Source organism: Vulpes vulpes, chromosome 1 (assembly GCF_048418805.1).
Source record: "Vulpes vulpes isolate BD-2025 chromosome 1, VulVul3, whole genome shotgun sequence".
Taxonomy (NCBI): domain Eukaryota; kingdom Metazoa; phylum Chordata; class Mammalia; order Carnivora; family Canidae; genus Vulpes; species Vulpes vulpes.
Genome location: NC_132780.1, coordinates 45,991,962 through 46,005,114, shown reverse-complemented (window position 1 = coordinate 46,005,114; position 13,153 = coordinate 45,991,962). Strand labels below are relative to the sequence as shown.

At 35.9% G+C, this 13,153-nt stretch overlaps 1 protein-coding gene across 2 annotated transcripts in view; it reads left to right on the top strand.

Moving 5' to 3' along the window:
- GKAP1 (G kinase anchoring protein 1) overlaps positions 1 to 13,153 on the top strand; it is a 70,725-nt gene that overhangs the window by 44,383 nt on the left and 13,189 nt on the right. The window contains exon 8 of one of the 2 annotated variants that reach the window (XM_072763038.1): positions 4,317 to 4,466. The exons of the other annotated variant lie outside the window; for it this stretch is intronic. Within the exon in view, the coding sequence (XP_072619139.1) occupies positions 4,317 to 4,466 (150 nt within the window). The remainder of the gene's footprint in view (positions 1 to 4,316; positions 4,467 to 13,153) is intronic. 2 annotated transcript variants of the gene reach the window in all.

Sequence of the window (13,153 nt, the reverse complement as noted above, 5' to 3'; positions counted from 1 at the left end):
GGCTCTATTTCCTTTTCTTCAATTATTTTTCTTTCTATTCTTTGTTCCTACGTAATTTCCATTGTCCTATCTTTAAGCTCACTGATTTTTCCTTTTGCTTGCTCAGTTCTGCCTTTAATTTGTCATTTCAGTTGTACTTTTCAGCTCTAGGATTTTTTTGAGGGGGGAGGGGATATCTTTTTAGGTTTTCTGTCTCTATTGATATTTACATTTTGTTCACACATTGTTTTCTTGATTTTCCCCACAACTCCTTTAGTTCTTTGAGCAGTCTTTGACAATTGTTTTGAAGTCTTTGTTTCATGTAACTGCCATAGGTCTTTTTCAGGGACAATTTCTCTTGGTTAATTTTTTGCCTTTCAGTGGGTCATATTTCCCTATTTCTTGAATATATTGTGATTTTTTTGTTAAATGATAGACATTTAATAATATGGCAACTCTGGAAATCAGATTCTCCTCTTTCCTTGGAGAGTGGTGTTTTTTAAATTTTTGTTTTTTTGATTGTTTAGGCTCTCTCTGTTCCAAATATGAACATAAGGTGTAAGCTTTAGGTCTTTCCTGAGGCTTTTTCCTTGGGCCTGTCACTTTCTAATTTTCCCCTTATAGGCATTTGTTTCTGAATGTCCTAATTTTTAATGTCTGGCTCCAAAAAGTGAAAAAGCAAAAAATGAAGGGAGGAAGAATGGGCACCAGCCCTTTAAATCTAGTGGAAGTCACTTCAGCTGGAGGGAGAGGGGCTTACAACAATTTGAGGAGGTACAACTACAATGGTTGCCTATCTCCTTGTCTGAACTTCTGTGATCAGAGCAGCAGTCAGTAACCAAAGCAGGTTCCTATTATTTGGAGGACAGGGTCCTTTTTGTCCACCTTAGTTCCCATAAACTGTGCATGCTGCTCCATAAGGCTGCCTGCCAGCCACATGGCTGAGGTTGGGGGATGAGTAAGTACTACTCTGCTAAAAGCTAAAATTAACCAAAATTAACTTACCTTCCATGTCTTGCCCTGGAAGTTGCAAGCCCTTGATAGATTCCAAAATTCTAAAACAGTTACATCAGATAGATTCTGACAGTGCAGTTGTTGTCCAGGTGAGGAGACAGATTCCTTGTGCTTCTTCATCTTCTCAGGATCCTCTCTGATTGATTTTTGAGTTAGTTTTTGTGTGTGCTGTGAAAAAAGAGGCCAAATTCACTTTTTGGCATGTGTGTATCCAGTTGTTCCAGCTCCACTTGTTGAAAACACTCTTGTTTCCTTAATGAAGTAACTTACTACTTTTTAAAAAGTAAACTGACTGGGGCACCTGGGTGGCTCAGTCAGTTAAGTGTCTGCCTTTGGCTTAGGTCATGATCCCAGGGTCCTAAAATCAAGCCCCTGCTGAGCAGGGAGCCTGATGACTCTCCCTCTCTCTTGCCCCTCTCCCCCAACTCATGTTCTTTCTCTCTTTCTCAAATAAAATCTTTGAAAAAAATAAACTGACCATGAATGTGAAGGCTTATGTCTAAATTCTATTGTGTTTCAATGATCTATAAGGCTAAAATTACACAAACATCATACTGTCTTTCTCATTATATATTTGGCACATGATGTTCAGTATTTGAGTTAAATTGAAATGGAATTGCTCAACTTATTAAAGAATGTGTGTTCTTACATTTGACATATTTTTGTCTTTTTTCTTTTGGGGTATGTGTATGTGGTGGGGGGAGTTGTGGGTGATTTATTTTTGCTTCTTTTCTCCCTAGTTTCTTATCAAACTGTCTTTATAAAAATTCCTTTCTTACTCTGTGAAGTTGTTTTCTACCTCACTGAAAAATACTCAAGGTCAGAGTACCTTTGGGATAGGCAAGCTGGTAATGATAGTAGCCATCAAAAAACAGAACTGGAATTGCACTTTTTAGAGAAGTGAAATCCAGAGGCCAATTAGTTGCTTTCGTATCGTTCCTTTCTTAGAAGTTTAGCACTGTTTTAAGCATTGTTGTATTTATTATTTAAAGTGAAATCTTACCAGAATATACTAGAATATTTTGTGAAGCAGTAGACTTATATTTGTACCATTTAGCAATAGAATAACTGATAGGCAAGTTATTTTAACTTTAGTGAGGCCTTGATTACTTTGTGGCAAAATAATTCTTGCTCTCTCAATCTCCTGTGTTGTTAATAAGAATCAAAGTGATATTTATGTAAGTGCTTTACAAAATACAATGTGCTACACAAGTATTTTTAATGTCATTTATTTATTAAGCAGTGATAACACATTTTTGTTTCTTTCAAACACTTTCTAAGATAATATATAGGGAAAGGAATTTGAACTTTTGGGTCATTTGCTTACAAATACAGTCGAAATGGGTAAAATTTGAGTGTTATAGCTCAAGAATATGGGACATATGTGAAACTAATGAGAGTGAGAGGAATATTTTCTTCAGTCTCTTTTTTAAAATTTTTTTTTATTTATTTGAGAAAGAGAGAGAGAAGCTCAAGCAGACTCCATGCTGAGTGCAGAGCCTGACACAGGGCTGGATCTCACAACCCTGAGATCATGACCTAAGCTGAAACCAAGAATTGGACACTTCACTGTACCACCCAGGTGCCCATTCAGAGGTCTCTGTCTTTATAACAGGAAGTTGGAGAGGAAATACCACTTTGATTGAAGAACATGTAAAATTTATAATTTAATGTAATTGAGTAGATTGTGATAAAATCTTGTCTCTTTATCACAAATATGTGGAATTTATGTAAAAATTATTTTTAAAATGTAATAGACAAGATGGAGCAATACATAGCTATAAGAATCAAGGCAGTGTGGTATGGCATAACGATAGACATACAAGTTGACAGAATAGAATTAAATCCAGAAGGAAACTCTTAAATTTGTGGTCAGTTGATTTTGTACAGGAATGCCAACACAATCTAGTGGGGGAAGGAATAATCTTCTCAACAAATAATGCTGGATATCCACATGCAGAAGAATGAGTTTGGACCCTTTGTTCACTCCATACACACACACACAAAATTACTCAAAATGGATTATAGACCTAAATGTAAGAGCTAAAATGGTAAAGCTCTTAGAAGAAGAAATTATAGGAGTACTTCTTCATAACTTTGAGTGGTTTCTTGCATAAGTTGGATGCTGTCAAAAGAAATTTCATAATACAAAGGACACTATCAAGAATGTGAAAGGAAAACCTGCAGAATGGGAGAAAATATTTCCAGATCATATATTTGACAATAGGCTTGTATCTAGACTATATAAAGAACTCTTACACTCAAAAGTAAAAAGCAATCCAGTTAAAAAGTAGGCAAAGGATCTCAGTAGACATTTTTCCAAAAAGATATACGGATGTCCAATAAGCATATGAAAAGATGCTTAGCACCACTAGCCATAGGAAAATGCAGCTGAAAGCCATAGTATGATACCATTTCATACTCAATTGGGTGTCTGTGATCAGTAAAGACAGATAATGGCAAATGTTGGTGAGAATGTGAAGAAATTAGAACTCTCATTCTGATGGGATTATAAAATGGTGCAGCTGCTTTGGAAAACTATCTGGCAATTCCTCAAAAAGTTAAACATTGAGTTACCATATGTCCCAGAAGTTCTACTCATAGATACATATATACATAAGAGAATTAAAAACATAGCCACAAAATACCTTTTCTTGAATGTAATAGTAGTAGTATTCATAATAACCCAAAAGTCGAAACCACACAAATGTCTATTAACCACAGCATGGAGAAATAAAACGTAGTTATTATTTGGTAATGACAAATGAAGTGCTGATACATGCTATAATAATATAGGTGAACTTTGAAATCATTGTACTAAGTGAAAGAAGCCTGTCACGTAAGACCACATATTATATGGTTTCATTTATATTGAATGTCCAGAAAAGGCAGGTGTATCTGGACAGTAGATTAGTGTTATCAGGGGACAACTGAGTGGGGAGAAGTAGGGAATGACTGCTAAAAGTTCAAAGTTTGTTTGGGAGGTGATGAAACTTATTAACTTAATTATAATTATGGTTGCACAATTCTGGATATATTAAAAACCATTGAAATGTGCATTTTAAATGGGTGAATTGTATGGTATATGCTATATGAATTTTTTTTTTTAAATCAAGCAGTACCCAACTCAAAGTATGAAGGAAAGGTCATCTAAGAATGCGTCTCTACTGTTTATCTCTTGGAGATAGAGAAGAATCAGATGGTTGATTGTCTCTTAGTTACCATTTTTCTTTCATTCTCCAGCCTTCTGGTGGCTGACTAGGTTTATTAAGTGTATACACTTTCGTGTTGAATGATAGTAAATCATAATTCATTTTTGACAGGAATTGAGTTCTCAGACTTTATCACATGATGGAGGATTCTTCAATAGACTGGAAGATGATGTTCATAAAATTCTTATTAGAGAAAAAAGAAGAGAACAGCTTACAGAATATAATGGAACAGATAATTGTGCAGCTCATGAACACAACCAGGCATGTAAAATAGAAAATTCTCTTAAAATCACAGTGAAATTAAAATGCAATTTTCCTTTCTTAAAAAACAGTAGAATCCAGTTATGATATGACGTTACAGTCTTAGGATATTATCTTAGTCATTATCATGCATAGATACTTACATTAACATGTATCAGGTACTCCATTTATTGAATATTTACTGAGTGTGTGCTATGTGCTAGATACTGTTAGGCACCAGTATAGGAAAGTGGGAATACCAAGGTGGGTGGGACTGTCCTTCACTTAGATACTCAGAGCAGTGGGGATAAGAGGAGGCAAACCTATAGAGTATCATTCAGCATGATGAAGTCTTTGAGAGAGAGATGAACAATACAAATGAGGTTTTGAATAGAGACAGTATTAGCTCCCTCCTTGGGTGAGTTGTGAAAGGTGTCTGAAGAATTGACATTTGGGATGGACGTTGAATGATGAATAAACTATAAGAGAAATGGAGGGGCCCTACGGGAAGTGCAATAGCAGAGGTCCAGAGCTGCATAAGCTTTAGACTGAGTATTCAGGAAATAAAAGGTTCTGTACTGAGAAGCACAGTGTGTGTGAGGCTAGGATAACAGGGCCAGGGAAATAGCTTGGGTTTTAGATTATGAAAGTCTTTTAATGGGGAAATAAGTTGGAATTTTAACCTGTAGACAGGAGTTGGAAACTATTGCCCTAAGAATGGCACTCACATTTTAAATATATTACTCAAAAAACAAAAAAGAAAGAAAACTTCATCATATAGAGACCTGTAAATGCATTTGTTTTTCTTACACAGTTGCTAGTCTTCTGCTTTATTTATTCCTTTTATGGGAGGGTCTTCGGTATTCTTAAACTTGCGCCTATTCTTTACCTTATGTTGACCTCCAATCCATTAATAACTGTTCTCAGTCTCAAACTTGTAGTAATTTCAGTAGTAATTTCAGATTTTCTCTTCTTCCCTTGGTACACAGCATTGGTTTTCACAGTATTGCCTACTCTCTCTAGTCTGATTTAATGTCTAGGCTGCCAGGTGTTGCTGGAAAATACATATTTTTTTAAGATAATGCTAATGTTCCGTTCTGAAAATCAGTGCTTGTGTAACTTTTGCCAGATCTTCATTTCAACATTAACAGTCCTTTGGTTCATCTTTCTCTCTGCCTGTGTAATAAACATACAGTATTATATTAGTTTCAGGTATACAATATAATGATTCAATAATTCTGTACAATTTGACTTTGACAGATTCCTACAGTGGCTATTCCAAAGTCTAAAAGCCCATTTCCCATCCTTTTACTCTTCTGTGGACATTATCTCTTTGTTGTTTCATTAAGATTGGTAAATTCAATCAACAAATTAAACACCTAAGTTGTGTTATATAGGACACAAAGGAAGTCAGACCCTTGAGAACTTTTTATTCTGATGCAGCAGTAAGATGGGTTTATAAATAACACTAACATAATTCCACATGAAAATCTATTTTCAACTTAGTAACAGGGAATCCTTGCCTGTCCAGAACTACTTGTAAGCTTCTTCCTTTCTGGCATTGAATTAAATTTAATATTTTCCTGTCTTGCTTTGTCTGTCAAATTTTTATGTATAGTCTGTGCAACCATGTTAACATTTATGGTAAGCATATATGCTTCCTCTTTTTTCATTGGCTGTGATTCTCCCCTTTGTGATCCATATCTTCTTATTTTCTTAAAGCCATCTGAGATCATTTTTGGATAGAAAGAATAATATTAGTATATTTCAGCAAATAGGTGTCTCAAACCCTTTGTAGAACAAATTTGGCCATATAAAAGTTCATTAAATGATTAAGTAATATTAGTGATCTAATAAAACCAAAGCGACAGAGCAATATAGAACAACAGTCTTTGAAATCAACCAAGCCAAATAATACAAAATACAGTTTCTGTATACAGTGTAGCAGTGCCTCTCATGTATTGTTATTAAGAGTTGCAATTAATTAGCAGGTAAGATTTAAAGTTTTTATCAGAGCATGTTGTATATTGTACCCATTTAATATATAATTATTTTTGTACAGGGTAGGAAAAGGTGTGTCCAAAAAAGGATATACTGGTAAAGTGCCATAGTAATTTTCAGGAATGGAGATCAGAGATGTCTTAGGAAAAAATGGCTTTTGAATTGGAATGTAAAAAACAGTAGAATTTGAATATCCACAGGTGAAGGAGAAGAAACTATAATGCCAGGAGTAAAAGTATGGAGGCAGGGAAGTATAAACCAGTTTAATTAAAACAGAAGGATCTTTGAGGAGTGTAGTTTAGATGTGGTAAGGTAGGTCGGAAAAGATTGTGGAGGATTTAAAGGCCTGATTTATGGTTTAGTCAGTAGCCAGTAAAGAATTCTTTAGGGTTTTTGAGCAGAGAACAAAATTTTGTGTGATAATTTCACTGCAGTGCCTAGAAGAAAACTGAATGAAGTTAAAGACTAGTGTTAGGAACTAGCCAGTGCTCACTTATTAAGGGTATAGAACAACAGAAGCATGCCACTAGTGGTATAGGATAAATTCATATAACCATTTTGGAAAACAATTTGGATTAATTTTTATTTATTTATTTGTTTATTTTTGTGGTAAAGATGCAACATTATTTTTTCAGCTTTGTTGAGGTATAATTGAGATATAAAATTGTAAGATATTTAAAATGCACATCATAAAAAGTAAATAAAAAGCATCATGATGATTTGATATACATTAACATTGTGAAATGTTTCCTCCCATTAATTCATTTATCACCTCACATATTTATCTTTTTCTTTTTAGAACATTTAAGTTCTAGCATCTTAAAACATCAATTATACAATACAGTGTTATCAACTATAGTTACTATATGTTAGATTCTCCGACCTTATTCAACTTAGAGTGAAAGTTTAGACCATTTTACCAGACTCTCCTTTGTTCCTCTTTCCCCCAGACCCTAGCAAACAGTATTAACTTTTCAAGTTGAAAATGATGGACAGACCATATGTTCTAGAAATTCTATACTAGGGGATCCCTGGGTGGCTCAGTGGTTTAGCGCCTGCCTTCAGCCCAGGGGGTGATCCTGGAGTCCCAGGATCAAGTCCCACATCAGCTTCCCTGCATGGAGCTGCTCCTCCCTCTACCTGTGTCTGCCTCTCTCTATGTCTTTCATGAATAAATAAATAAAATCTTAAAAAAAAATTCTACACTAGATTAAACCCTGGAGACATGTTCAAGAAGAATATTCAAAACTCAGTTCATAATAAAATCAATAAGAGAAATGAAAACTACAGTTACATGTAGCAACATGGATGAATATCAAAAACATAATATTTAATTAAAAAAGCAAGTCACCAAATAATAGTTTGATGCCATTTATATATATTTCAAAAAATAGTAAATTTAAGGTATATATATGCAGTAAAAGACTAACGAAGAGAAGACAATACAAAATTCATAATAGGGGATATCCTCATGTGGGAAGGGAAAGGGATAGGATTGGGAAAAGGCACAGGGAGGATGCCAAAATTTTGGTATTTTTCAAATTCTTAATCTATTGGGTTATTTTCTTTTTACCTTATGTGTGTCATTATATATTTCTATTGCATATGCAAAATTTTTCATAATTAAAAAAATTACGATTTTCTCATAGTGTATCATTGAGTATAATAGGGAAAAGAAAAAAATTGAGACCATTAAAAAAAATACTTCTCTCTTTCCTCTCTCCATAGTACTCCTTCCTCAAGGAAAAAAAGCTCTTCTTTTGCCAGTGTTAAAATCCTCTTTTACTGCACATTAATACACCAAGGAATTTTTAAAGGTGAAAAATAAATCAACTCTAATTCACCCATTCTTAACATGTGGTTTCATTTTTGAATATTGCTTTTCTGGGAAAATACCATGTGCATGGGTATTTAAAAATAATTGTAACAAAAAAAATAATTGTCACAATAAGGAATACAGTTTTATAGCCCCTTTTGTAAACCATGCATTATATTGTCAAATCAATACAGTGTTATTCACTTGGTCATTCATTGCCTATTATTGAATATTTAGATTGTTTAGAATTGATCACTTGATACTCATGGAACTTCTTCCTATGTTTAATATTTTTGATAAATTATTTTCTTGAAATTCTTTTTTTTTAATTTAATTTTTTAAAGCAATCTCTATCCAACTTAGGACTTGAACCCATAACCCTGACATCAAGATTTGCATGCTCCACCAACTGAGCCAGCCAGGTACCCCTCCTTGAAATAAAATTATTTATTTATTTTTATTTATTTTTTTAAAAGATTTTATTTATTTATTCCTGAAAGACAGAAACAGAGGCAGAGACATAGGCAGAGGGAGAAGCAGGCTCCCTGCAGGGAGCCCGATGTGGGATGCAATCCCAGGACCCTGGGATCACAGTCTGAGCCAAAGGCAGACGCTCAACTGGAGCCACCCAGGTGCCCTGAAATAAAATTTTTTCAAAGATTTATTTATTTGAGAGAGAGAACTAGTTGGGGGAGGAGCAGCAGAAGAGAGGAGAGAGAATCTAAACAGACTCCCTGCTGAATGCAGAGCCTGACATGGGGCTTGATCCCAGAACCTCAAGATCATGACCTGAGCCACTATCAAGAGTCATACATTTAACTGGCTAAGCCATCCAAGTACGCCTTGAAAAAATTCTTAACAGTAATTGAATCAAAGGATATAAACATCTTCATATCAACATTGTCTTTTAGAAGCAGGGTATGAGCTTACTAAATTGTCCACAACCTCACTGGCATTGGATAGATCATCCACTCCTGATTTTACAGACTTCATTGTCCTTGTGTATCTTTCTCTTTTGCTCTATTCTCACCTAGTCCAAACTCCTGCGCATCATGTACTCCAAACCAAGCATTTGGCTTGACTTTAGTCATTTCGGTTTTTGGTTCTGTCATTTTATCCAGATATCCAAACTCTAAACTTCCTTTTTTCTTTTCTGTTTTTGAAGGTTTGGGAGTTTTTAATTGTTGAAATAGTTCTTAAATCTATCTTCTCTTCCATTTTCATGAGCACTTTTCTAATTGAGAACCTCATTATCTCCTAATGGTATTATTTCAGTAATTTTTAACAACTCTTTTTGCCTCCTGCCTTCTAATACTAGTAGTAATTTCTCCTATACAGGGCTACCAGATGACTTTTTAAAAAGTACGACTTCCACCATGCCACCCTAATACTTTAAACTTTAGTGTCTGTTGAATCAAGTACAATACCTTTGACCTGATATGTAAAATCTTCAGGCTGTGCTTTTCAAACTGAGAGTTCCACCTCATTTAACTGGTCCATAAATCAATTTAGTAGATTTATAGATAGATAGTAGAAAAATACAGTAGATAATAGAAAAAAAAAGATGTCAAGAGTATATGACCTCTACCTATTCATATTTTACGAAATTTATTTCTATGTGTATATATACACATACACGACATAAACAACATAAGTACATACATGTACACTGATGTGTGTGTTCTGAGTCATGATCTAAAACATTCCTTAATGTAGATGACTGTCAAATAAGTATGGTTTTTTTGCAATGGGTTTGCCGCCAGAACGCAGGTGTCGTGAAAACCACCGCTAAACCTAAACCAAAATGGGAAAGGAAAAGACTCACATCAACATCGTCGTCATTGGACACGTATATTCAGGCAAGTCTACCACTACTAGACATCTGATCTACAAATGTGGTGGGATTGACAAAAGAACTATTGGAAAATTTAAGAAGGAGGCTGCCAGGTTGGGAAAAGGCTCCTTCAAGTATGCCTGGCTCTTGGATAAACTGAAAGCTGAACATGAATGTGGTATCACCATTGATATCTCCCTATGGAAATTCGAGATCAGCAAGTATTATGTGACCATCATTGATGCCCCAGGACACAGAGACTTTATCAAAAACATGATTACAGGCACATCTCAGGCTGACTGTGCAGTCCTGATTGTTGCTGCTGGTGTTGGTGAATTTGAAGCAGGTATCTCCAAGAATGGGCAGACCCGTGAGCATGCCCTTCTGGCTTACACACTGGGTGTAAAACAACTAATTGTTGGTGTTAACAAAGTGGATCCACTGAATCACCCTACAGCCAGAAGAGATACGAGGAAATCGTTAAGGAAGTCAGCACCTACATTAAGAAAATTGGCTACAACCCTGACACAGTAGCATTTGTGCCAATTTCTGGTTGGAATAGTGACACTGTGCTGGAGCCGAGTGCTAACATGCCTTGGTTCAAGGGATGGAAAGTCACCCGTAAAGATGGGAATGCCAGTGGAACCACACTGCTTGAAGCCCTGGATTGCATTCTGCCACCAGCTCGTCCAACTGATAAGCCCCTGCGTCTGCCTCTCCAAGACGTCTACAAAATTGGTGGTATTGGTACTGTCCCAGCGGGTCGAGTGGAGACTGGTGTTCTTAAGCCTGGCATGGTGGTCACCTTTGCTCCAGTCAGTGTTACAACTGAAGTAAAGTGGGTTGAAATGCACCATGAAGCTTTGAGTGAGGCTCTTCCTGGGGACAATGTGGGCTTCAATGTTAAGAACGTATCAAAGATGTTTGTTGTGGTAACGTGGCTGGTGACAGCAAAAATGACCCACCAATGGAAGCAGCTGGCTTCATGGCTCAGGTGATTATCCTGAACCATCCAGGCCAAATCAGTGCTGGATATGCACCTGTGCTGGATTGTCACACAGCTCACATTGCTTGCAACTTTGCTGAGCTGAAGGAAAAGATAGATCGTCGTTCTGGAAAAAAGCTGGAAGATGGTCCCAAGTTCTTGAAATCTGAGGATGCTGCCATTGTTGATATGGTTCCTGGCAAACCTATGTGTGTTGAGAGCTTCTCTGACTATCCTCCTCTGGGCCATTTTGGGTGTTGTGAGTGTCATTAAAGCAGTAGACAAGAAGGCAGCTGGAGCTGGCAAAGTCACCAAGTCTGCCCAGAACGCTCAGAAGGCTAAATGAATATTATTCCTAATACCTGCCACCCCTGTCTTAATCAGTGGTGGAAAGACGGTCTCAGAACTGTTTGTGTCAATTGGCCATTTAAGTTTAATAGCAAAAGACTGGTTAATGATAACAATGCATCGTAAAACCTTCAGAAGAAAAGGAGAATGTTTTGTGGACCATTTGTTTTGTTTTGTTTGCGTGTGTGGCAGTTTTAAGTTATTAGTTTTTAAAAGCAGTACTTTTTAATGGAAACAACTTGACCAAAAATCTGTCACAGAATTTTGAGACCCATTAAAACAAAAGTTTAATGAGAAAAAAAACCAAGTAAGTATGAAAACATTGTTCTATGGTGTAGTTTCAGCCTAATTAACTTCAGCTATATTTTCCCAGATTTTCTCATAGCTAGAGCAAAGCCCTACCTACTATCACCGAAAGCTTGGTCCTCCCTGGCTTTGCCCAAGGTTCATGTCACTTGCCATCTTCTCCCTGAAGCTTTCTCTCACTACCCCCACCCCAAACACCAAACACAGAAAATCTGGATGTGATCTTTCCTTTTTCTTACCCCACAGCAATTTTTTCTTTTTCTTTTCTTTTCTTTTTTTTTTTTTTTAAGATTTGACAGAGATAAGCAGAGGGAGTGCAAATGGAGAGGGAGAGGCAGGTGCTCTGCTGAGCAGGAAGCCTGATGCAGGGCCTGATACTGGGATTCCAGGATCATGACCTGAGCCAAAGGCAGGCGCTTAACCAACTGAGCCACCCAGACACTTTGCATTTTGTTTTGCTTATGGCACATTTTATGCGGCACATTTTTATTATCATTCTTAACAGACTACAGATCCTTTGTGGACATGGACTTTATCTTGTACATCCTTGTATCCTTATTTTAGTATAATATTTTCTACTTAGAAGATAATTTTAAAATTTATTAATTGAAATGTAAAACCTTATAAAAATGAATGCACATTAAAACAATATGATTTTCTGTCTTTAAAAAAGTGATCTTTGTTGGTTTTTAAAAAATGATTGTTTTAGAGAGAGAGAGAGTGGATGAGCTGGGGGGAGGGACAGAAAGAGAGAGAGAATCTCCAGCAGACTCACTACTGCAGGTGGAGGCCAACCCAGGGCTCACTCTCAGGACCCGGGGATCATGACCTGAGCTGAAACCAAGAGTTGGACACTTAACCAACTGAGACGATTCATCTTTTTAAAGAAATTTTAGAAACTACTGATAAATGGATTAATGATAAGGCAAAAATTAATATTTGAGGGCTTTACTATATATTTGCCAGATACTATATTAAGTACTTAAAATGGTTATTTCATTTAATTTGCACAATTAACTATGAAGTTGGTAGATATCCCCAGTTTGTAGATGCAGCGGGGGAAAAATGACCTTAATTTTATTCACCTGGAGAAAACTAGTGATTGTTTTGGTCCAACTTTTCTATGGATGTATACTTTTTTTTTTCCTCTCTAAAAATGTAGAAACTGTTATATGGACCACACCACTTTTTATTTAAATAGAGATGGTCACCATTTGGGGTTATTAAGTAATAATTCTTATACATTAAATAATTGAATTTTTAATAACTCAATTGCTTTCAGTTATCCCACACTGAGAAAATATTTTAAATGTGCCAGTTTGAGATTACATTTCTTTGCTTACTACTAAGATTGTATACTTTCTCATGTTTATTGGTTATATGCCTGTCATATGATTGTGACTGTTTTTTTTTTCAGT